A 27,377-nucleotide genomic window follows, 5' to 3' on the forward strand; every position below is an offset into this window, starting at 1 on the left:
AATAGTATTGATTGATATTGACTTCTGAAACAACCTTTGGTAGAAAAGAGGGGGTGGTTTTTAGCGCAAACCTATCCTTCTGAAAAATCAAATATGGTGGTTTATAAGATAAAACTTGAATTTCTGAAATCCTTCTGGCAGAAGTTATAGCTACTAAGAAAACAGTTTTCCAGGGCAGAAATTTAAGATCACAATCTGCGTCTGGTTTCAAAAGGAGGTTGTATGATTGCTTGCCACACCAAGTTCAGGTCCCACGGAGGTGTTGAATCTTTTTAAAGCGGCTTTAACACAATGATGGCGAACCTATGGCACGCATGTCAAAGGTGACACACACCACAACATTTTGGGTGACACGCCAGCGATCACAAACACCCGTGTTACAAAAGACACTGCTTTTGCATTCGTTGCTCATGTGAAGTGCACCGAATTATTTTGTGCCAGGACCTTTTGACAAGCCAAACCCAAAATGTTCTCCATCATTTCTTAAACAGAAGAGTACCTTTCAAAAAATGTTTACAAAGTTTATTTGAAGCAAGTGATGTGTCTTCAAATGCAATATGAAAATTGGATATAGCTGCTAGATGAACTTTAATAATAGAAGATGAAGCCCCTTCATTGAGTAGTGAGGCTAAAAATCTGAGAATCTTATGAACAGGTGCTGAAAAAGGGTCAACGTTAATTTTTTTTCCAAAATGTTTTTATTCATTTTATAACAGAATACCTTAACAGTACAGAAACAAGAAAAAAACAAAGTATATACAATATCCATAACAACTAAAAATGCAATATACATAGGATAACACTTATTTTGTCCAAGCAATTAAATGATGGGTTGTGTTGTTAGTCCTTGCTTTTATAGTAGCAATCTCATTTTTACAAATGTATTTCACAAGATGAATAAACTCAACTTTAAAGACAAGAGTAGATTGGAATTCCCAGTTTTTAGTAACAATTTCTCTTGCTATACACAGGATAGACCATAGTAAAAAATGTTTTTTAGGAATTACTTCAGGAACACTGAAAAGGATAAGGGAGTCAGAATCATACAATTGTCATTCCATAGAGCTTTACAAAGATATTCAAGTCTAACCAAAATGGGGAAATAATTTCACAATTAACATCCATATGTATCTGGTCATATCGAGGCATCCACATCTCCAGCATTTCATTTCATCTTTCTTGTACATTACTGCTAGTATATGTGGAATGAAAAACTTCTATGTAAAAATTTCCATTTGTACACACGCCAGAACAGGGAAGATGTGGATTCCTTCACTGACCGTAAACAAAGTTTTTTTTTTTTGTTTTTTTTTTTTATCTTTTTCTGAGAATACTTGTCTATTAGCTTCACTTGAACAATTCCAGAAATAAACATCTGTTTTGCTAAAATCATTTCTGAGAATTTTATAAATAACATATGTATGAAGTATTCTTGGGTGAGCTATTAATAATTGTCGAGATAAAATCCTATATGCCTCTAATGAGGGTATGAGCTTAGCATGCATAAAATCCTTACAGGTTGGATGTCCAGCCAATTGCAATTTTGCAAACTATATCGGCTGACCAAATAGTCTGCAGAGCTTATTTTATTAGCCAACAGAAATTGATTCCAATAAAACAGGTCACTCTTCTTAAACTCTAACATTTTCTGAGTATCAAAATATATCAAATATTCATTTGTATAAGCAATAGGAAACAATTATTAAAAAAAATTCTTAATTGATTGATTAGAAAACATAAGCTTTTTAAACATCAGCAATATTTGGTTTATAAGGTCTGAGAACAAGTTTTGACCTTTCACTTTGTATATTTTTTAAAATCCATATAAAGATGTTTGCATGTATTTAAGTATATGGTTCAAGCAATGTCCTATTACTATTTAGAAGTAAGATTTTATATACTGATTTCCAATATGATGTATATAATAAGTATTATTCCAAAGCAGCACTATGTTAATAAATGCAGTGTTTAAATAAAAATCATTATTTGGAAAACCTATACCTCCTTCGTCCCAGCTTGTGGTGTGCCAGAAAAGAGAAAAATTTTTTTTTTTTTTGGGGATACCAAAGGAAGTTTAGTAATACATTATTAATTTTCTGTTTAATTTTGACAGGTGGGGGAATTATCAGAGCTTGGCCAATGAATAAGACTTTAGGTAACAGTATCATTTTGCTTAGTCTGTCTTCAAATGTGAAGAAGAGTCTGTTCCAACGACTAGTAGTTGAGTTTATAAGTGGTTGGTAATTAGATGAGAGTGATTTTTTAGAATTAGATTCAATAATGACACTTAGATATATATGCCCTCCCAGTTTATGTCTCACTTTGATCCAAGTTTCATAGCAACATTTTTACTCACTAGAAGTGCCCGAGTTTTGTTGCGATTGAATTTTAGCCCAGAGATGTTTGCAAAGAAATCTAGATTATGTGATAGGTGATCTAGTGAATTTTCAATATCATTAGAAGTTATTACTAGGTCATCAGCAAACAGATGCATCTTGGGGATAATTTGTCTGACACTTTCTATCGTTTAATGCTGTCATTATTTCTAACATAATTTGCAAGACGCTCAACAGCCAGGGCAAGAGTAATGGGGAGAGGGGGCATCCCTGTTTAGTACCTCTTAATATTTCAAACGGCCTAGACAGATAAAATCCAATCTTTACGTAGGCTACGGACTTTTCATATAGTTTTTTAATTAATCGTATTAAGTTTAAGGAGAAATTGTACTTTTGCAGAGCTTTAAACAGATATGGCCAACTTAGTGCGTCGAAAGCTTTATTTATATCAATGCTTAAAATAGAAAGCTCTTTTTTTTCTTGTTTGCTAAGTCTATTAAGGACAGTAATCCAATTACATTGTCTTCTACCTTTCTGTTTTTGATAAACCCAGTTTAGTCTTCATGAATTAATATTGAAAGAATACTATTTAATCTGTCTGCTAAGATAGAGATGAATATCTTGTAGGCAATGTTAAGCAAAGAGACTGGCCTGTATGATGTGCAAAGGTTGGGGTCTTTTAATATGGGAGAGATGATAGAATATTTCCATGAGGGAGGGATGTTCGTTGTAGTTTTAACTTCTTGGAATGCATTGAGTAAGATTTTCAAGATGTTATCAGGTAAGAGTTTGTAAAATTCCGGAATTAGACCATCCAGCCCTGGTGCCTTTTTTGCCTTAAGATTTTTTTATTTGTTCCTTTAAGGATACTTTCTTCTGAATATTATTAGCAATAAAGTTATCTATACTTTTGTTATCAATTGTAGATGAGTTATTATTACTAATATTCTTGTAATGTTTCTTAAAACACGAGTTATTTTTTAGATCTGTAATTTTGATAATCTGATTATTTCTAGTGTGTATATGATTTCTTTTATATGACTTTTTAAATTTAAATATTTAGGTCCAATTGCAATCCTATGCATACTCTTACGATTAATTGAATAGGATTGTAATCTGATATTTTCCAGATTTATTGATATTTTATGCCGCATGATAAAATGTTAACAGTTTATACTTTTGCATTATAATTTGTATATAAAAATGTGATATTTTTATATGTATATTGTAATGGTACACATGTTTAATGCTGGACTTATTTGTTTCATTATTCATGAGATTTGGCATGTTTGAAATATGATTTGTTAATTTCTAGACCAATGAATTCAAACTGTGGGTTATTTAAGCCTGAAAGTTCATATTTTAATTGTTCTGACGAAGTCAAACTGTTTGATGAAAGCGCTTAACTATTTGTGTATTTTGTATTAATAAATCATATCTGTGGACTCGCAACGTTGTGCTACTACTTCTTACTATGCTGCATGATATCCTGATAGTCCTTGTTCAGTTTACACATCAGCGAATACAGATTTGTCATTTGATGCAAGTTTTAGTTCATCAGTTTCTTTTTGTATGCCTACCAGTTTTCCTATCCCAATTTTTCCTTTTATTTATATACCAACTTTTGACTTTACCATGTAAGACTACCTTTAAGGTGTCTCATAGGATAACATCTGAAACCTCTCCATTACTAATGGCATCTAGGTAAAGCTTTATTTCATCTAGAAACCTTTCTTTAAATCCTTGTACTGTTACTAGATAAGCAGGTAATTGCTGGCAGGTTTAAGGGGTCAGTATTAAGTGTTATATTGAAGGTGATAGCATTGTGGTCAGACATGGGGCATGATGTCAGCATTACATTACCAGATTTGGCCAGTAAAGAACTGGTTACAAAGACTTTGTCTGTGTTGGTCTGTGTGCCAAATCTGTAAGAATAGTGAGAATACTTCAGGGAGGATAATATTTTTAAACCGTCAATGTCAATTTCGTTTCTATCTTTTATGTAGTTGTTCAAGTGCTTGAGCAGATTGCAGAAGTTCAGTTATGTAGTAAATGTATAATGTCACCACTTTTGTTTTAATTAACAGTAACACAGTAAGCCTGTGGTGATTAAATACTATGAAACTAGGACTAAAACAAAAAAGGGAAGGCACATACATGAAAAAAGTATAGGATATAAAAGAAATGGGTCAACATTATTTTGATGTGCCAAAAGACAAACCTTTTCCATTTACTGTTGTAGATGGTTTGCAAAAGGCCAAAAGTATGTCGGACAGGTGAAGAGAGATCAGATTTTTCTGGCTATTAATGGAATTGGAGAAACCAAGCAGTCAGTTTGAGGTTAAAAATGTCTGGGTGGATCATGCCTGTTGACCAGGTCCAGAATCCAAGGTTGGTGAATTAGATGAAAAAGGAAGGGGAACCAAATCTGTCAAGACCAATAAGGTGCAAAGAGGATTACCTTGCTCTTCTACCGGATTGCTTTCTGTAGAAACCTCTGAATTAGAGGAATCAGAGTAAAAGCCCCAAAGACCAGAGGGCCAACTGTGGACAAGAGCATCCCTCGGTGATTCCTCCTGAGGGGGGTATTACAGCAAAGCAGTTGCTGCACTTGTTGTTTAGGGGAGAGGTGAAAAGATCGCAGCAAGGGTGGCCCCATTGATAGAGTACTCTCTCCATCACTTTTGGATTGAGGGACCACTCATGAAGCAGGAGTATGCTTCTGCTCAGATTGTCTGCTATCACATTGGACTTCCCCAGAATGTGCATTGTTATGAGAAAGCAGTTGGATGAGATCATCCAGTGCCACACTCAGACAGCTTCTCAACACAAGGGATAGGACCTGGTTCTTCCTTGTTGCCGATGTACCAAAACTACTGATATGTTGTCCATTTTAAATGCAATTGTCCCTGAAGGGAGAGCATACTGGAAGGCCTGCAATGCTAAAAAGTACTGCTCTGATCTCCAAGACACTGATATGCAAGTTGGCCTCTATGGAGGGCCAAGTCCCTTCAACAGTGTTCCCCGGATAATGCTCCCCCCCACCCTAACTGGGAAGTATCTATGGTCACTGTGGCCTTGGGCTGAGAGGGGCGAAAGGACGGCCTTTTAGAAATTGATCAGACTGAATCCATCATTTGAGATCTCTCTTGCAAATGTTGGCGAGTGCAATCAAAGTTGACATTGGTAGGTATAGTATTGACCACTGCAAGCAGCCACTGTAAAATTCTTATGTGAATTTGGTTAAGGGGACTAGAGTTATGGCTGCTGCCATGGACCCTAGGGCCTGCAGAATCAGGCATGCAGATACTTTCTTGCTGTTGATAATCTTCATGACTTGTGATCTTCATGACTTGTGATCTGATTTTCTGTAGTCTCAGTGAGGAAGTGAGGCTATTGTCTTTTTTTCAGGACGGCTCCTATGAACTCTGGTCTAAGTTGGTTCTGGGTGAGATTTTTCGTAGTTTATGGCTATCCCAATATAGAAACATGTCTGGAGAACCTGCTCTCTTGGCTCTAACAACTGATGCCTGGTCAGAGTGGTAATGAGCCAGTCGTCCAAGTACAGAAACACCCGGAATCCCAGCAGTCTCAAGTAAGCTACTACTACTGCCATGCATTTGGTGAATACCCTGAGGGCTGTGGTGAGAACAAAGGGGAGAACTCTGAATTGATAGCGACTCTATCGCGACAGCTAGAAATGGAGAAACCTTCTGGATTGCCTGTTCATCTTTATAAGATAATATGCATCCTAAAGGTCTGAGCACATCCAGTCATCCTGTTCCAAAAATGGAAGAATGGACTGAACTGTGACCATGTGGAAATTTGTTTATCGAACTGACTTGTTCAAAACACTGAAATCCAAAATTGGTCTCCAGTCTCCTGCCGTTTATTGGCACTAAAAAGAATCTCGAGTAAGTTCCGGATTTTCTCTGGTCTGGCGGGTCTTCTTGACTCTTTTTCTAGCAGTTCTTGAATTTCTGGTACTGCTTGTTCCCTCTGACCAGGTGGGATTCTTTAAATGGGTGGTAAAAGGGAAAATGGTACAATATAACCTGTGGAAATGATCCTGTGCATCCAGGTGCATGATATTTTTAATAGCCAGGCACTCTCGTGCAGGAATAGTCAAATCCCCCAACTGCCACCAAAGGAAGACAATTGGGCCGCCTCTCAGGAGCGCTAAAACCTCCACATTGTCTTGAAAGGACCTTTGGGACTTTTTGAACATCTTTTCATTACTTCACAGATTCTTTGAAAAGGATCGTTGAGGTGTTGAAAAACGTACCTCCACAGCAGACAGTCTTTCCATCTTTCTCACACCTGGACAAAGTTTCTTTAACTTTAGGGCCAAAGAAGGATGTGCCGTCAAAGGAAGCATTAACAAGCAAAGGCCTGAAGGGCTCTGCAAAATCACATAAGCACATCCAGACGTGTCTCCTATTGGCAATGCCTGAACTTGCTGCTCTTCTTGTCCCTTCGGCTGGATGAGAAATGAGCCTCATAGACACGTTGGATATGGACTGTAGGGTAGTCAACTGACAGGCTGATTCCTGAACTTCTTCAGAGATGGATCCTGAAAGGGTATCTGAAAGCTCCTTAATTAGATCCCTCTGTAGTCTGGTGAAGTGTGCCAAGAAATTCAAGGACCGTAACACAAGCATAAACCAGTTTCCCAAATCTATCCATCACCTGAGACTCCTTGTTGGGTGGATAGATACAGGAACTTTCCTCAGCTAGTTCCTTTTTTGGTGCTGTCATTATAACCATGGCATCAACAAACTAAACTTCTAACCAGAATTGTTTATCCTCTAGACAGTGTTAATTTTGACAGATCTCCGGGGAATGGGTTCAATGGTATCGGGGGCCTTCCATGCCCACAGAAAGATCAACAATGAGTTCAGTGGCGATAGGAGTTACCCAGGATGTAGATGGGTGGGTACCAAAAACCTGCAGGTACAATGACTCCTCAGACAAAGGATTGCTGGACTTTCAATCACCTCTCTGTTTTAGGATTTCTAAGATGTCTCCAAAGGAGGTGTGTTCAGGAGGGGATCTTGGGGGGGGGGGGTCCTGCGCCCTCACTGAAGTCTGTGTTCTGTGATAAGATTCCTCTAGGGAATCCAAGTGCTTCCTCTTGCACTTCTTCTTGGGGACCTACTCAGTGGGATGATCTGGGGAATCAGAAGAGGGTACTCCTTTTGGAACTCCTGAGGTTTTGGTACTCACTGTCCTTGTGGAGCCAATGGTTGAGACTCTGAATGTAAGCATGACAGGAATTTGTGTTCCAAGTACGAAGGGGCTAACTGACCAACTGCTACAGTCATAGCTTGCCATAATGTTGAAAGCTGATCCACCCAGAGAAGGAAGGGGCCCCGGATCTGAAAGGGTGAGTCTGGGAACTAAGGTCATCCCCCCGGTCCGAAGCGATCCCTCCCGAAGCAGAAGCCAGAGCAGAGCTGATCCATGCCAAAGCTCCAAGGTGCAGAGAAGGCACCAAAAACATAGCAGTCAACTCTAGCCCCTCAAAACTGACAGGACAGATATGGCCCCAAGAGGTCTCCTGGTTTTGACTGAACCAAAGAGCTCATAGCAATAATCAGTTCCGAAGATAAAGATATCTTCGGTTCTGATGCAGATGGCACCGGGTAGCTTGAAATTGTAGACTCTAAGACTTCAAGTGAAGTTAGAGGAAAAGGGGGAGTAGTTGATGAATGGAATCCTTGACCCATCAGGGTAGGAACTAAGGTGGATCCTGTAATGCCTTCCGCCCAAAAGATCTTTCTCACCAGTCTCTCATAGTCTTTGGTCAGACAGTTAGAGGAATGGGTTGACATCACAGAAGACAATTTAAGTCTCTCCAAGAATGGCGATGGAAGTCTCTCTGAAAAGGAATCAATGGAGGGTGAAAAGGTTGTTCTTGGAAGAAATTTTGTTGAATTCTATAATTGTGGTGTTGGATCAGAAGACCTCGGCACCAAAAGTCTTTTCTCACTGTGTCTTCAGAGCAGAAAGGGTCAGTTCTGACAAAGGACTAGATTCTGTTCTGAGGTCCGACAGATCAGTTGGAGCAGAGATGTATGACATTTTTGAAGTCAGTTCCTATGAAGAGGATGGAACTAAAGATTTAGACTTCTTAGCTGTTAGAACTGAAGATGTCAGAACCAAAGCACTTCCCTTCTTGGGCTTCTCTGAAAGTCAAGAGAAAGAAGAGGAAGGGCTAGGAAGGTCAGATTTGCCCTTTAATTCCTCAGAAGTTCCAGATATAGCTTCACCAAAAGATGATGAAATTAAGCCCCAATATTAGTTTATTTTTTTCTCTCAACAAGAGCTCTGTGACTAAAGGAGTGGCAGATGAACAGTCCTCCTGAACATAGAGGGGGGGGTCACAAAAAGGACAGTCAAAATAGGGTATTTTATGACCACACCTCACAGAATTTAAACCAGCTGGGCCTTTCGTAAACTCTCACACACACACACAAGCACTCACATTTCAACAGGTAGGTGCAAAAGAAAAGGGGACAAAGAATAGGTATTTAAAACCCCTGTTTTAAGAGACGGAAAGGAAATGCAAAAGGCAGTTATCAGCAATGATAATTAGCAGGCTACATCAATGTGTAAAGAAACAATACTACCAATAGTATTCAAAGAGTACTTAATGTAAGAGAACTGTAAAGAGAGGTCTTAAATTAGAAAAAAGGTTAGGGACTTGGTTCAAAACAAAGTTGTTAGAGAAGGGATAAAGAAGAAAGATTTTAACAGGTTTTCTTAAAGTTTTAAAAGAAATATAAAAAAAATTGAACAACGTATCTGCTCGAGAGCACTGGTAGCCATGTCTAACTCTCAAAGTGGCAAACAAAATCTCAGGTAACTGGGATAGGTGCATTGTGGGTAAGGGATAAGCTCAAGAGTTTTTTTTGTTACCACTAGCTATGGTAGTGGCCGAGAAACCATAGGCTGAAGATAGAATTAAACATGACAACATCAGATCACATTTTCCTTCATCTCTAGGGTGGCATAGCTTCAAAGCCTCAGATTTAGTATATTTACATTAAGAAGTGGGGTGTGTGTGCACGCGCGCTCATATCGGAGTTAGATATTTGCATTTTATTTACTTTGAAGATTCATTATTAATATTTTCTATTCTGTGGATTCACCAATACAGGATTCTTACTAAATGCACTTGCTAATGTATTAGATACCCTAAAAATCACATCTTCCAGGAGAAGAACTTCACAACCACTGAACCTGCAGGCTTGAAATGAGGCAAATAACTCCACCAGTCATGAGATGGGGTAATCGCCCTGGTCTCCTAAAAGATATGATGGGCAAAAATGGGAGGAACATATACCAGGACAATGAAAATAACAGGCCCATATAATACAGGTGTCCAAAGTAGTGCAGAATAACTTGCAAGCCAACTGAACTGGTGAGGCACAGTCTACCTCTCAGCCTGAACTGGAGAATTTTGTTCCATTAATGAAGTGCACCTGACAAGCAGAAGGTTTCCTGATGGTTTCATTATTTGCCCTGCCAGTGGGTCAAGGGATCTAAATTAGATATCAAATCAGGAAGTGGTGTTGGCTATCACACTAACTATATGTGACTCCTTTGGCTTCTAATGGGAGGGCATCCTACACTCTTAAAAAAAAAAAAAAGAGTTGACAGACAAAGTACATCCTTCTTGGCACCAAAGGGGTAATGAGAATGTGTTTTGTACTTTTTTCTCTGATCTTTTCAAGGGGAGTGCTGGTACAGTACTCTGCCTAGGACCCCATTTCACCATGATCCGGCTCTGCTAGGGACTACTACAAACATAGGGCATCTTAAGCCAAGGGACTACCATAGGAACTAGAGAGACAGGTGAAATTTCAGTACACCTCCCAACAATCCCAAGACAAAAAAAAAGCATGATTGTCATTCCTTTCTTGCTTGCTTTATTGCATAGAGCAGAAAATTGTCTCTTACTGCCAGAATAGTCAGACCAGAAAGAAAAAAACACTGAGACCTTAACTTCAGGAGAGCAATTGTGAGGTGGCCCACAGGTTCACCAGCACATTTACCAATCCTAGGATGTAAAACACTGAGATAGTAATACCTCTGTAAGTGACTACTGCCGGGTGCACCTCACCCCTCTGTACGGGGAAGGGTATACAAACATGCAGTGCTTTGTTTAGGTATCAAGAAAAGACTGGTTGCTGAACAAGGTTAGGAGAGACTCTGGTCTCTGCTCCACCAATCGGAGACTTCATGGCAAAAAGTAATGTTTGCAGCTCCTGCTAGTTTATGTAGAGCCCCCTCTTTGGAGCACCTACTTCACTTAAGCCATGGAAGAGCGAAGGCAGGTTCCCCACTAAACCACTGGAGAGAGAAGGCGGGTTCCCCATTCCAACTGTGCAGCACAGTTGTCAGGACCAGTTATGGGTTTGACAGCGGGAAGTGAATGCCTGCAGACAGATTGGTGAAGAAAGTATTCACCCCTCCAGAGCCCAGCAAAAAGTTTGGCACCATAAGGAAATCCAAGGCCACATGGTGATACTACAAACATAGACATCCCTCAGTCCAATACAGCATCCGCATCTTCAGGCATAACAAAGGCACATGAGCATCTTAATGCTCAGTAAGTCCAGAAAAAAACAGAAGGTTCTAAACCTGCCATGTCTTGTATATCGTCAAACAGTTTGTCAGGAATATGACCTCCTGGACCCTAGTAAAAATGACTGACTGTGAAAAATGTCAATCTCTGCTGCAATGAAAGAATCTAAGGAGGACTTTCCCAGAAGATGGAGATCTCCAAGGCTTGCAACTACAGACACTAGGGACTTCCCTGATGTGGCCACGAGACCCACACATACAAACAAGAGAATACATGGCAGTCCCTAGCAGAGACACATCATGGTCAAATTAGGCCCTAGGCAGGGTATGTACCAATTCCCCACCCCCCAGCAGCCATTCAAGTGTCCCATTACTTGGCTATCTCTCCCCAATTACTGTAAACACTCTTCAAAAAACTGTCAGTCTTGCATACTATTTTCTTCTTAACTTTTATAATTACAGAGATTTGATTCAAAACCTATTTCAAATTACATAGCGCACACACTGACAATCATTTGCTAAACAAACAAAATAGTCTAACATTGAAAACTGACTTACCATTAGCAACAGTAAACTTCCCTTCCACTGAAACACATATAAATTGAGCTTGTACCTGTCCATTAGCAGATTGTGTATAAAAATGCACACAGACATCCCCAGCAATCATAGATACACTGTCGTCTACATCATTCACTTGTGTGTGTCAAAAAGTCACATTTCAAATTTGTTTCACACAAACACATAGTAGCCAAAGTACTCCAACTTAACTTACACAAACAAGTCCGGCAAAACCAAATTAAAAATGGTTTAAAAATAACCAGATAAGAGCAAAAAAAACTTTCATCCACAGAGAGCCCACAAACCCCACCAGCAGGTTTGTTTGTTGACTATGTACACCCCTTATTGTTATGAAGAAATACATTACATGTATTTTACTGATAGCTTTGGATGAACTACATGGAATATTACAAAGATTAGCAACATAATAAACACCATATGATCCAGCCACAAACAGTGCAGTTTAACAGAATAGTATTTGTGAGAGTAAAAGAAATATTAACCACCTAGTAACATATGCCAAGTCAATGTGCAGAGTCTCTGCATATGTAAAAGTTGTCTGAATAATTCCACATTAAAAAATAGAGCCATTATTAATGCACAGACTACTGCTAGCAAACAATTTTGCATTTCAGTGCTTCAACTACAAATGCAAAGCCTGCTGCCCTTGAAAAATAAACTGCATCTGTTAAATTAAAAAGTTGGTGTGCTGATGATATTGCCTTAACATTTCCTGACCCACATCAGCTGTGCAATAGGGAGTGGCTGGCAAACAGTGACAATAGTAGGTTAATGAAGGTGGAAAGATTCAAACCCTGCACCCTTGCCACCCGGAGCAGCTCATTAAATATATATGAGCTTTAGCTCTCTTCCCTAATTGCCAGAATAACCGTTTTTAAATAAATGCCGAAATCCTTTGCAATCCAATCTTGTACAGAAGGCTACATCACACTGGATGCTCAAGATCACCACTCCAAATAATGCAGACTAAATGACCAGACAAATGTCAACCCCTATGCAGCTGGAGGCTGTAATGAAGGTATTTGAAAAATTAGAAATGCAGCATGTTCTACTAAAATACAGCATGTTTAAACTACATTATGCAATCCAGGCCTATTAATGAATTAATTCATTTTTAGTGAAATGAATAAAGCTAATCTATTAAAGAAAATATAAATGCTGCAATACCAGTTTTTATTGAGCAACCTACATGTCATACAGAAACATTACTGCATACAACATACTATTTTGGGGGGAGGGGTGGCTTATATGTGTGCATGATGCCTACATCTTACTTTTACCCTCTGTCATCAGGAATAGCTACCTCGCCTGATATCATGCAGTACAGGTCTGGTCTGCCCTTATTGCAGAATAAACCTCCAAGCTGGATCAGGGACCCATATGCAGGATAATGAATCAGGCCCCTGACAGCAATATATAGATGTTCACGCACACATACTGGTGCTGCACTGCTGACTTGAATTTCATGCTGTGTTATGACCCAGTCACACTGTTTTTTGAGCAGGTAGCCTGCTCTGAGTGCTGTGCATGCATCTCCAAACACACACATCACAAAGAGCAGACTACCTATACCTGCTCAACTTAAAAAAAAAAAAAAGTCCATTTTTACTTAAAGTTAAAATGAACCTTTGGTAAGTTAAAAATAAAATAGACTTTTTTGTGACTAAATGTTGCGTAGCCAGGCCCCCTCAGACAGCCTGGGTACTAGGCAGCTGCCTAGGTCACATAGTGCTGGCTCTCATCCCTAGTGCAAGGCCTCCACCATGAAAATCAGCGACTTGCTAAATACTCCAAGTGCATAAGACATGAAAACAGCAGCACTCTGTACTGTAAGTGGTACCACTCAGAGTGAATTTAAAGAATTACCGAAGTTAACCCCAGACATAGATGTGACATAATGGATGGATCATAGCCAAGAATCCACCCAGCTGCCTTGTGGTAGTAGAACTGTGACTCCTGGAAAGTCACCATCTGGAGCTCCCAGTATCCAACTTGTGATGGAAGATGCCCATTCCCCGCAAGTACCAGAAAGGGGTGGGAACAGAATCACTGGCCATGATACGAAGGAGGGACAATTGCTACAGTTACTTTGAGGAATACAGTATATGTTTTTCCAAAGAACTCTGTAGAGACTTTCCTGAGGCAGAAATGTGAGTGCAAGACTTGAAAATTACAGCCACATCTGCTAGGAGCACTACCAGACACTATGGGTCCTCTCAGCCAATGAAGGGGTTTCTTTTTCCTTAAGGATTGCCTGAATATAGAAGAATACACAGGGACAAAGGTAGTCATAAATGTCTTTCACAGTGGCAAGGGTCTACTTCTTCCTTGGAGATTCTCAACCACATCTTGGGAAGTCTACCCAAAGAGGACCCCCCCCCAGGAAAGGGTCAGCCAAGATGACCTACCTCAGCTTGTCCTTAAATACAAGTTTATTTAAATTCAAACTTTTCTGATTCTGAGGTCAAAATGGAGCAGACAAGATTCTTATTATGGTGTTTACGTAGGGGGTCTATGTGGTCCAGTACAATTTTGGCTTTGCTCACAATCTGTCTAGGGAAGTAGGCTAAGATGTATACTGCTGCAAGATGGAATGGCTCAGGCTGTCCTAAATTTAAGGACAAGCCATACTTTTCGGGATTCCCAAGTTAGTCAGCTTTTTCCTTAACCTTTTAGGCCCACTGTTTCAGCTTCAGGCTGCCTTACTGAGGTGATATCAATATTTTTGGACTACATTTTAAATCCATTAGCTCAAAAATTGGACAGACATGTTAAAGATTCTTGGGATTTTTTGAATTCTTTAAGATATTTTGCGATGGCAACCGCTCGTCACACTTTATATTTGTTAAGTCTTTATATACAAGTATTCCTATTGATGAGGGATTAGAATTCAGGTGGTTGTTTTTAGCCAAAATATACAAATATTTCCAATTATTTGATTAATACTTGTTTGTTGGCAGAGGTTATGCCTGAGAACAATTTTGTTTATTTTAATGGTAATTATCAGTAGTTAAATGTGTTGCGATGGGTGCCACTCTAGCACCACACTTTGCAAATACAGTTATGGAATGGTGGGAATTTCAGACACTAACTAATATTAATTTATTTATTTTTACAAGAGATTTACTGATGATTTATTTTTCATTACTGGGAATGTATATGGCACACCAAGACCCATATAGCCTAAAATAAAAAAAGGCCGTGCTACTATTTAAATTCACTATAAATTGCTTAATAGAAGATATTAAGCAATTTATACTGAATTTAAACAGTAGTTTGTTTCTTTCAGCTTTTCCCAGTTAGGGGTCGCCACAGCGGAACTCCTGTCCGCTAATGATTGTCAGTAGGTTTTGACGTGCTGGCTTGCCGGGCCTAACACACAACCTTCAACAAAGGAAGGCCCATTCACGCATGTCGCCACACAGAAGACGCTCTAACTGAGAATCGAACGGGCAACGTCTAACTGAGGCGACAACGCTACCGCAGCAACACCACCGCAGTGAATTTAAATAGTCGTACGAACTTTTTTTATTTTAGGCTATTAAGTAATTTATAGTGAATTTAAATAGTAGTACGGACTTTTTTTATTTTAGGCTTTATGGGTTTTAGTGTGCCATATCTGGATATTTGGGTTAGCTGGAACTCTGACAGAAGTATGTCTTCTGGCATACTTCTGGCAGAATTCTTAGAAAACCCTTAGTTTCTAACAGTTACTTATATTATACCAGTGCACATCTGAATTTTATGAAAAAGAACATTCCTAAAGGTCGAATGATTACTCCTTCTAGACTGACCATGGATGATCAAAGTCTTTTTTAGATGGAATTCAGGAACTTATGGATTTGTTTTGGGACAGGGGTTATGAACTGAGCAAACTACAAAGTATTGCAGAAAAGACAGTGTTTTAAAGGACTGAGATTTTATTTGCTGGAATGCATACCAAGTCTTATGTTGATGCAAATATTAATTACAATAATAGTTTTGTTTTACAGATGACAGTGGAATATTTTTGTATTAGAAATGTTATTACAGACAAGTGGAAGATTTTTATGGGCAGCCCAGAGTTGTATCATGTTGTAGGTGCTATTCCTAGTTTTGTTTAAAAAAATCAAAGTCTATTAAACATTTTTTTAGAGAATAAGAACACCAGTGTACCATCAAAACACAATAATAAAAGTAAAGGTATGTTCAAATGTGTTTTTTGCAGTGCATGTAGTTTTATTTTGGAAGGCCCCAACATTTATTAAGCCTATTTGGATAGATCTATGAAGATCACAGACATTTTAACTATATCTCTATGGGTTTGAAATACATTGCAATTTGCTCATATTGTGAAGCATTTTGTGCAGGTATGACTACACGGAAATTATCTAACAGAATTAAAGAACATGCAGTTAAAACTAAAGACAAAAATAATGCTTTATTCAAACATAGTCAAGTATATAGTTCTTTAAAAAAAAGTATTGTGCTGTGTTGGAATGTATACCTTTGAAGCTTATGGGAGGTTGTTACAAAAATTCTCTTGAAAACTGAGGCTTCAGGCTGAGAAGCGCCCTGGGTTGAATGAAAGCATTAATATTAAGTGCTTTTTAAAGCAAGTTAGATTTCTTATATAGCTGTCCTTTAAAATGTTAACTTATACAATTAAGTCAAGTGATTGGTTGTTTGCCATTATAAAAGAGGAGTGGCTATAACTTTATTCTGATGTCCTGTGGTGGACTAAAGCCCTCAAATAAAGTTTCTCTCTTCCTCAAGTGGAGTTATTTTTGGGTGTCATTTGTTTTTAAGGGTGCACTTCTACATGCAAGCAGACAGGTTCCAACATACAAACTATCTGATGGCAACAGTCTAACTTGAAAGCCCCGGTGTAGGAGAGCCTTGTGGGCCCTTCACAAACTGGGTCACTGAATCCTGCAGGCTCAATGGAAGACCCGAGAAGATGATCTCTGTTTTGAAGTTAACCACAGAATACCAGACAAGAATGCTGAGGAACCACTACCTAGAAGCAGGTCAGCCTCAAGTGAGTTCTAGCCACTCAACCTGGGTAAGGGTGTGGTTGGCACAATCTTGGGACACACACACACACACACACACACACACACACACACACACACACACACACACACACACACACACACACACACACACACACACCAAAATGGCTTAAGGGCTTCTCTTTATCTACAGAGTCAAAGTACAGTGGCAAGCTTAAACCCTCATTAGTCAAATAGTAACTAATTACACACAAGACCCATAAGGCCATCCTGGAGGTAATGGACTTGCCTCCAAAAGGTGTGAATGATGTCTGCCCTAGGAGTCCTTTACCTTCTCATTACGCTCATGCACTAACCTGGGGTCATGGGAATGATCTTTCTGCTTTGTGTTCTCAACATCCATCATTAGAACACATATCACATAGGCCTGGAAATTGACCCTCTTGCTAAATCAGTAGATGGCTAAGATGAACCAATGACATTTATGACAGTGCTTCATTTTGTGTTCTTAGCTCAATCAGTTGAAAGTGCCACTGTGGAGTCCTGGTTCATGCTTTGACTGCAAAAATAACACTCTTATGGCTTCTACTTTCTAGGCATCAAAAGTAGAAACCTTTCCAATAATAAACTTCAGGCTCGCTCGAGAGCTGAACTATGCAAGGGGCAGAAAAGCAAGATGGGTGCAGAAACAAGACATGATCTCCTAGTTTGATGCATGGCATCTTGGCACATGCTTGTAGGAAGTATGCATGTCTCTCAGTCCTTGGTGTAGGAGCTAAAGAGGCAAACAGCCAAATGAAGGTAGAACAGGAATGCACTCACCAACAAGGACTCCCATATGAGATCTCAAACCTTCTTTACTAGTTCTCAGTACATGTAGGAGCTAAGTAGAGATGACTTTTTGGTGCCACACATCCAGGCTTAATCATATGATGAGCCTAAAATACTTCCTAATACTCCATTCACTCAAACTGCAGCATATACTGACTGCAACTGTCGCAAAATAAAAATACGCTTTTCAAAGGAAATTTATGTAGGGAAAATGCCCATTTAGGCACATTGCAGCATCCTCAAAGTTGACTATATTAAAAAAGGAATACAGAGGGAGGAAAATTTCCACCTTACATTTCTTTTTTAATGTGGAATTTGAATTAACTCATTCACATCTAGCAGCTGTGAAGTGTCATACTTCTAAACAAGCTACACACGTCCTTAAATTCCTGAGCATTTTCTCAGGAATCAAAGTTAAAATGCATAACCCAAATAAATGTAAATATTACGAGAATGGCAACTGCTATTAAAAAGGTGAACCATCAATGTTGTTTAGCAAAACATCTTTACAGTGAAAATATGTAATGCATTCATGATTTTTACATCAATGCTGTAATACACTATAACGCAAAACAACCCAAAATTATATTTCTCTCTGCTTTTTTATAAAAATAAATTCTTATCTTGGAAAATGTACAACACAGACATACACTGCCAAAGGCACTTTAGTTCAGTCAGACTTGAGCTGTCACATGGCAGAGAATTCATTTCCAAGAGCTTATCAAGTGAAACGTTTACAGAGATAAGAAAAGTTATCCTTATCTGGATAATTAAAAATATAAATAATTTCTCAAGCTGTACAATGGCATTTCACAGAATTCCCCTTCATAACTGAGTGAGTTGCATTTTACTAAGATATGAATGCAAACATGAAGACAGTGACAAACAATGGTTAAGTGGATGCTGTATTAACAATCTTAATGTCATTTTGTTTCTTATTACTGCCTATTAATTGGTAAGTCACTTAATTAAGAAGTCCCACTCAAAAAGTGTTATGACACCCTACACAGCTACAGATATTAAACTGAATTGTACAAACAATGTAATAAAGGAGTTAATGAGTTAAAAAGATTGCTGTCTGTAGAATGCAACTCTCTCAAACCTGTTTTTATATTTAATGGAGATCATCTGCAAATAAACCTCTACTTAAAGTACTACTATACGAGATTTTATACTGACATTTATTCAAGCCTGTACAGAATGGGATGGGATAGGACAGGAAAGCTGCTATAACCAGTCTTGTTTTCTGATACTTCTTGAAAGAAGGAATATGAACTCAACATTTTCATGAACAATGAAATATACAATAAAAGATGAAGATACAAAGATTAGGAGTAGAGTAAAGGAAGGGAAAACAACAGTTGATCGCAATGAAAAGAATTCAAAATGAAGAAAAGCATTAGAAAGAGCAAATAATCACAATTATGTGAACATAAAGAAAAAAAACACAGGAATTGCACTGCAAAAGTGAAAGCAAGCGGATCTGGAAAAATCTGGTATCCAAGTAACAGAAGACAAACAAGTGGAATAATGGGGAAAAAGAAAGTACAGTTTTGTACCTACCATAAATGTAGATGTCCGATAGATATGCAACTGCAGTCATAACATATGGGTTGTCCTGCCTCAGGCAGCCCTTGGTCGGCCGGATTCCAAAGTCTGGGTCCGGCGTCGGCTGGTGTCGCCTCCTCTCCGACGTCAGAACGGCTGGAGTATAAAGGCATCGGCCGACGCCATCTTCTTCAGTGTTTCTTGCCCCAGATGCCAGGTGCTCTCCTAGGAAGGCTAAATTTGGTGAATGGAAAAACAATTCCAGACATGCACAACAGTAATAAACAGATAGACCATAGGAGATACCCCCAGCTAATAGGAATAGGGGTAGTGGACCCATAAGAAAGTTGCAGAGGGGTAGGAGGGTGGGAAAATCCGACTGCAGTTGCATATCTATCGGACATCTACATTTATGGTAGGTACAAAACTGTACTATGTCCTTCAAGAATGCAACTGCAGTCATAACATACGGGTTGAATACCATAGCCAAGCTGGGGGTGGATGGAACTAAGAAAGGGATGGTGTAGCTAAAATGCCCTGCAGGACTGCCGAAGCAAAGCCTGCTCGGGATCTGGAGTATAAAGGCAGGTTGTAGTGCTTGGTAAATGTATGCACGGAGCTCCATGTAGCAGCCTCTAGAATGTCCTTTGTAGCCACTCCTCTGAGGAAAGCTGTGGCTGTGGCTGTAGCTCTGGTGGAATGTGGCCTAATATTGGCTGGCACACCTTTTCCATGGAAAGAATAGCAGAATCTGATGCAGTGTCCAATCCATTTTGAAATTGTTTGTTTGGAGATTGCTTTTCCTTGTACTCCAGTAGCATAGGCTACAAACAGTTGGTCAGACTTTCTGGTGGCCTTAGTTCTGTCCAAGTAGTAGCGTAGTTGCCTGTGTATGTCCAAAGTATGCAGCAGTTTTTCCCCCCTGTTTTGAGGATTGGGGAAGAAAGTAGGCAGGTGAATAGCTTGATTCAGAGACACCCTGGAAATTACTTTTGGCATGAATGTAGGATTGGTTCTTAGAGAAACTCTGTCCTGATGAAAAATGAGGAAGGGAGGTACTGCCATGAGTGCCTGTATCTCCGAGACTCTTCTTGCAGATGTGACTGCCAATAGAAAGACCGTTTTCCATGATAGAAATTGCATTTCTGAAGATGCTGCTGGCTCAAAAGGAGGAAGAGTTAATTTTTCCAAAACGAAATTGAGGTCCCATGCAGGTACTGGCCGTTTTCTGGGAGGTTTGATATTCTTTATCCCTCTTAGGAACTGTCTTAGCAAAGGATGTGAAAACACTGGTGGATCACAATTGTATTTTGCTGAGATTGCTGAGGCGTGAATCTTTATAGAAGAATATGAGAGTCCAGTATGAAACATTTCTGCCAAGTATTCCAATATCTGAGGTATACTCAGTAATGTTGTATCCTGACCCCTGTTGGCATTCCAGATGCTGAATCTCTTCCACTTGGCTGAATAGGTTTTTCCGGTGGAAGGTCTGCGTGCTTCCAGTAAGATCTCTTGAACTTTTTTGGAAAGAGAGATAGCGGAAGGAGTCATGGTAGCCTCCAGGCTGTCAGATGCAATGTTTTCAGGTTTTGATGGACAGTCCTGTAATTGTGTTGTGTTAGAAGTAGGGGCCCTAGGGGCAGAGGCCACGGTTTGGTCCGAGTTATGCTCAACAGCAATGGGTACCAGTGTTGCCTTGGCCAGTCTGGAGCTATCAAAATGCCTGTTGGTTGTTCTGTTTTGATCTTCAGTATCACCTTGGTCAACAGAGGTAGAGGAGGGAATGCATAATTTTTTAGGGAATTCCAGCTGAAGGAGAGAGCATCCGTTTTCCAGGCTAGAGGATGGTGGGTCCTTGTGCAGAACTTTTCCAGGTGATGATTCATGTGAGAAGCAAAGAGATCTACGTCCGGTCTTCCCCATGTCTTTGCTATTTGTGAGAAAATGTGAGGATGCAGAATCCATTCGTGTGGATCCAAGAAATTTCTGCTCAGCTTGTCCGCCAGTACATTCTCCTTGCCTGGCACAAATTGGGATTGCAAGTGTATCTTCAGACTCACGGATTTTTCCCAGAGAATCATTGTTAGTCTGCAGAGGGGATAAGAATGAGTGCCTCCCTGCTTGTTTATATACCACATGACAGTGGTGTTGTCTGTCCTTATTAGCAAATGTCCGTGTTGTAGTGATTTTTCGAAAATCTCGATTACATGTATCACTGCCAACATCTCTTTTTGGTTTATGTGCAGATGTCTTTCCCTTGGTGTCCATAGACCTTGAATGCATCTGCCCTCCATGTGCGGCCCCCATCCATGATCTGAGGCGTCTGTTGTAATCATTTGACCTGCTTGAGGTCTGTTGAAAGACATGCCTTTGTTTAACTGACTTGCTTGAGCCCACCACAAAAATTCTTTTTGCAGACATGGAATGAGTGGGATTACGTCCTCTAGGCTTTGACTGTGTTGGGACCACAAGCTTTTTAAGTACCATTGCAGCTTTCTCATATGAAGTCTTGCCAAAGGTATCAGAAGAATGCAAGATGCCATGAACCCCAGGGCCTGCAGGATTTTCCTTGCAGTCAGCTGGGAGAGCTTTGCTAGGCCTTTGAAGTACTCTGGTAACAGCTGTTGTTTTTCCTCTGTGAGGTAGGCCATTTGAGTTTCTGTGTCCAGTTTGGCTCCTAGGAAAATAATCTGTTGGGATGGCAGTAGTCTTGATTTCTGAATGTTGACTGTGTATCCCAAGGCCTGCAGTAGTTGAATGACATAGTCCAAGTTTGCTATTAAGGTTTGTTTGTTGTCTGCTTGTATGAGACAGTCGTCAGGTAGGGGTATATTTGAATCCCCTGGAGTCTGCAGTGCGCCACTACTGATGCCAGGCATTTCGTGAACACTCTGGGCACAGTAGACAAGCCAAACGGCAATGCTGAGAATTGATAATGCTCTGTCCCTGCAAGAAATCTGAGGTATCTTCTGCAGCTTTGTCTGATTGGGACATGCAGGTATGCCTCCTTGAGGTCCAGAGTGACCAGCCAAGACCCCTTGCCCAGCATGGGAAGGAGTTGCTGCAACGTCAGCATTCTGAACTTTGGCACAATGAGAAAAGTATTTAGAGTAGACAAGTCCAGTATAGGCCTCCATTTGTTTTCTTTTCTTGGAACAAGGAACAGTCTTGAATAAAATCCCTGGCCTTGTTCCCGAGGAGGAACCCTTTCTATTGCTTTTATACTTAACAGCTTTGAAACTTGAGTGAGTGCCTCTGCCCTTTGATGATGCGGCAGGTTTGGCATGCCTTGTCTTATTGGTAAAGTATGGAAGTGGAATCTGTAACCCTTGTCTATTAAATCCAGAATCCAGTTGTCCTTGGTTAAGATATGCCAGTTTTTTGAGAGTAAGGCTAATTTTCCGCCCAAAGGTGCTTCTCTTTGAGCCTTTGTAGGCGGTATGAAAGTCAAGTGATTGTGATTGTCCTTGTGGTGCAGCTGGGCTGCCTGCGCTACTTCTTTGATTAGGGGGTTGCCATTGGCGGCCCCTGTAGGATCCTCAGTATTGCCCTCTACCTCGGGCACGCCTGTTTTTTCCCCTTTGAAACAGGTCAGAGTCTGGGAAGGACCAATTCTTTGAAGGCCAGTTTCTGCTGAATCTGGGTGGCTGAACCTGGAGGAAATCCTTGACTGTCTGTACTGATTTAGCTTTTTCCTCAATGGATTTCAACACATCTTGAGCATTAGCACCAAAAAGCTTCTGTTTTTCCAGAGGTGCATCAAGTAACTTTACTTTAACTTGGTCTGGTAATGGCTGATCTTTTAACCAAGCATGTCTACGTATCACAGCCCCAGTCATAGCTGCCCTACATGAAGCCTCCAATGCATCATAACCACACTGAAGAAAATGATTGTTAACCTGCTGAGTGTTATGTATATGATCCTGCAATGCCTTTCTATCAATAGGCTCAGGAGAAGCTAACTTTTTCTGTAAATCATCCAGTAAAAAATCCTGGTACTGAAACATATGAAAAAGGCAGTTAAGTGACCTCATGGCTAGGGTGGTAGAGGTATAAACTTTTTTACCCCATCTCTCCAGGGACCTAGCTTTCCTATCCGCTGGCAGTGGATTCTTGGCAGTGGAAGTAGCCACCCCCTTGGGGCCCTGTGAAATAGTTTCTAGATCCACAGAGTGGGCCGTAAAAAGATGTTTGTGAGTGTCAGGGACCCTATTATATCTGTCTGGCTTGACAGGAGCAGGGGGGAGAGAATCAGGGTTAGCACTGGAGTCAGAAAAAACATCATCCAAAACGTCCATAACTGGAGGAATAGCTAAAGGTCTGTGCTGGGGAAGCTTGAGGAAGGTACGTAGCCTTTTCCTGGAATCAGAGAATTCCTGACCCTGCCATTTAAAGTGTTCCCTCATAGAATGCAGGACTTCACCAAACGAGAAATCCTCAGGAGGGGAGGCAGAGGGAATTGATTCCTCAGCATCAGAGTCCTCATAGGCCTGGAAGGATTCTTCTAGGGTATCTGAATGCTCAGAATCCCCAGAGGCTTCATCTGAAGAGAGGTTGTCAGCCTGTTCAGTTCTGGGCCTTTTCTCTGCAGGTGGCTGAGAACCTCTGTCTGGGTGAGGCTGAGACCCCCTGATAAGAGAAATAAGATCTGCAGCAAGAGACATGATCTGCTTATCAGAAGGGGCCTGAGCAGCAGGTTTAGGATGGGCCTTGGCCTGGCTGGCGGCCTTAGCACGTGCAAAGGCCTTGATGGACATGGATACAGGAGGCCTTGCAGCCCCACGTGCAGGAGTAACCTTGTCTACAGGAATGGTGTCGGGTAGATCCAGTACTTCGGTTTCCGGAGGAAAATCAACAACCGGCACCGGAGAGGTCTCCGAGACCGAAGGACGTGTTAACGCTGTGTCGTCAGTCTGGAGCGGTTGAATTACCACTTCCGAAGGGACCGAAGCACTAGCGGAGGGTTTAGGAGTTGCATCGGTGGTGGACGCGGGCCTAGGATGTCGGTCCCGGTCCTTTCGTTTTTTGGTAGATTGAGTTGTCGGTTGATCCGACGGCATGATATACGCGAAAGATTCACCGAAAAAATCTTCGGCAAATTCTGCCCGGCGCCTGAGAGTGCGCTTATTAAAGCAAGCACAGGCAGCACAGGCCGAGATGTCGTGGTCTGGGCCCAGGCAAGGAAGGCAGTAAGAATGGAAGTCCTTATGAAGTATTTGTTTACCACAAGACAAACAATTACTAACTTTCTCAATTTGTTCTGACATCGGCTGAGGCAAGAAAAAATGTTCCCCAACGAGGTACTTAGCTTTTAGATGACTTCGGTACTGAAAACACAGGGGCTGACCGACCGGCACTTGCGAACTGCTTCTGCTTCGGGCACCGCGCGGCAAGAAAGACTGGGGAAGATGGCGTCGGCCGATGCCTTTATACTCCAGCCGTTCTGATGTCGGAGAGGAGGCGACACCAGCTGACGCCGGACCCAGACTTTGGAATCCGGCCGACCGAGGGCTGCCTGAGGCAGGACAACCCATATGTTATGACTGCAGTTGCATTCTTGAAGGACATCAGAGAAGATGCAGGGATGTGTAAGATGCAAAGAGTTACGACTGATGAAGAGATTTAAAAAATGAATGAGGGAGATCTGGGTAAGTGATAACTAGTCATGAGTGCAGCCATGAAAGAAAAGGGGCAACAAGGAATAGGTACGGATAGCTATCAGTCTGTCAGAATCACAGCGAGAGAAGGGTAACGGAATGAGAAAAAAAAGCAAAAAATCCACAACAAAAGAACTAGAAGACCTAGGTAGCTTATAGCAAGAAGTGGAAAGTCACAGATGGCTATGGACTGGAGCTGTAAATACTCAGTCTGGACAAAGAGCAATGCGCAGGGAGATATGCACACACTGAGGAAATGGAATGGAAAGCAGATAATAGTACCAATGAAAAAAGGTAGATATAGACCATAATATTAAAAAAAGAAGAGAGAATATAAGAAAGGTAAAGAATGGAAAAATGTGAAGGTTAGGAACATGAATGATTCTTGTTTTTAAATCAGGTCATGTCACCTAACATTTGTTTGCACAATCACATTTAGTAAAACACTACAATGTAGGCCTACTATGAGATTATAGCTCATTTTAGACTAGTTCTGCTACATGGCTTGCAGTCTTTAGAGTTACCAATGCTGCATCTAGATGTCAAAAACATTTCTTGAGCTTTCTATATATAAAAGAAAAAAAGATCTTGAAGAAATTAATGAGGACAACCACTTAAGTAAAAACAGTCTGCACCTCACAGAGACACGTTTTTTATGCTTACCCATAATCATCAATTAAATGAGAACCTAGAACAACAACTTCAAGTTCAAATAAGTCTGGTTCTGCTTTTATTCCAAACATAATCGGAGCAAGTTTGGAGTAATCTGCACGATTGCAGGTGGCAACGCAGACTCGAAGCTTTCTCTTTCCATTTTTTTCCATTGTTTTCTTTAGTGGTTTCAAGCTCAAGCTCTGGAAATACAGCTCCTAAAGAGAAAGGATGGCAGAATATTTAACAGATTAAACTGTACTTTTTATACAAGTGTACAAGATTAAAGTTATAGTTCACTTCACATTCAACCTGCTGTCTTCACTGTATTTCTAGGCCTACAACAGCATGAAACTAAATTATGATGCAGGAGTTAGCTTCTCCTTTCCTTCCTAATGTACTGCAGCAAAACAAACCATCAACAATACCACTTCTGTCGGATGTGGCGCACATGAAGTAATACCATACTAATCATCCCGAGTCTATACAGGTTATCACTGTTGGAGAGTTCAATGACAGCCGTACATATGTTTCAGTCATAATACCTGGTAACCCAGACACGCTTTTTTTACTCTATATATCCTTACAGAAACTTGGCAGACTGACCGCACATTAACCTACAAGTCTTGATTCTTATAAAATGCAACCAATGCGCACTACACACGTGAATGAAGCATTTCTAACATATCATAAAAGAAGAAATCCAGACAAAAGATACAAGACTGCTCAAGATAACCTTTAATCGTAGACAGAAACTAAACAAAAACATTACAATATAGTCTATGTAGCAAAGCAGAGCGAGTATATATAGATGTAGAAACATATCAGAGCTGTCCATCAAAAACGCAGCTAGAATATTAAAAAAAAAAATACTGATCATGTATACTGCACCAAGGGTGTAGCTAGGCATACTCACTGTACTTGAGTGTATTTTTTCCTGAGCATCTCTCAGAAAGTACAATATTCAAAAAGCACAGAATGTTAAGTGTGCAAATGAATATTTATAGTATAAAATATAAATGAATGCAAAATTAGCTTGCTGTAGGTATAAATGGTAACAGTTGAAAATAATGTATGGGTAGAGGAGTATATTGACAGGGGACTTTAGTCGGTCTGTGTAAGGCACATGCTGGAGCCCCTTAATCTTCTGTGTCAGAAACCTTTGAGGTCTCCCAAGTTGCTGCAGTCACTTTGTATGGTACATGCCGAACATGGCGCTGTACTCTATTATGGGCCAGATTATTGCAGAGTATAGAGGGGTTATAACCTCTTTTGCTCTTGAGGCGATGCCTTTACTAATCAAGTGTGCTACGTAGAAAGCCTTCCTTACTACAGTAGACACATGGTGGTCAAGGTTAATGTTGCAGTCAACTTGTGATCCCAGGTCCCTTATCATTTCATGGGTACTTAGGGTATTGTTTTTGATTTGATAATGTGAATGGTTTCTGCTGAAGGAAATGAAGATGCATTTCTTTGCACTCAATTTGAGACAGTGAATAATACACCAGTCATTGGTCTGCCTAAGACCCTCCTGGGGTATACTGACATTACTGGAGATTTAATGACTGCACCTAGTTGGTCAGCCATGACGACTTAGTTTTGACCTGAACTTCTGAGAAGTATATACCAAACAATAGGGGACCCAGCACTAACCCCTGTGGCACCCTGCTGATAACAGGTCTGCTGTTTGATGTGGAGTCGCCAGCTTTGATAGTGTGTGTCCGGTTTGTGAACCAGTTGGCAACCCATCTTACAACGAAGGGGTTTACATTTGGTTTGCTGACTTTATCGGTAATACCCAAATGTGGGATTTTGTCAAAAGCCTTTGCCAAGTCAAGGTATGCTGTGCGCACAGATCTGCCCTTGTCAATGGTCCTGGTCACATTTTCAAAGATCCACCAGATTTAACAGGCAGGATTTGCCCTTGATGAAGCCAAATTGGGTAGGATTCAGGGTTTGAAGGTCGCCTGTCTTTATTTATGAGGTCAATAATTTTACATTCCATAGCCTTACAGATGAGGCTGGTCAAGCTTATGGGTCTGAAATTCCCCGGGTCTGTTGTTAGGCCACCTTTGTGGAGGAGGATAACTGTTGCTGTTCTCCATTCAACAGGAATAAAGCCTGTGATTAGGCTATGATTGAAAGGGGGTAACTTAATGGTGATGCTAGTTCATGTTTTAGCCTGTTTA

The 27,377-nt window shown here is 40.4% G+C and overlaps 1 protein-coding gene across 1 annotated transcript in view; it reads right to left on the reverse strand.

Annotated features, from left to right (window-relative positions):
* The window catches only part of GNE (glucosamine (UDP-N-acetyl)-2-epimerase/N-acetylmannosamine kinase), an 852,948-nt gene that overhangs the window by 716,192 nt on the left and 109,379 nt on the right, over positions 1–27,377 (reverse strand). The window contains exon 2 of the mRNA XM_044064307.1: positions 25,201–25,406. Within this exon, the coding sequence (XP_043920242.1) occupies positions 25,201–25,361 (161 nt within the window). The 5' untranslated portion in view covers positions 25,362–25,406. The remainder of the gene's footprint in view (positions 1–25,200; positions 25,407–27,377) is intronic.

Source organism: Protopterus annectens, chromosome 2.part2, assembly GCF_019279795.1.
Source record: "Protopterus annectens isolate FY-2018-M chromosome 2.part2, PAN1.0, whole genome shotgun sequence".
Lineage (NCBI taxonomy): Eukaryota > Metazoa > Chordata > Ceratodontiformes > Protopteridae > Protopterus > Protopterus annectens.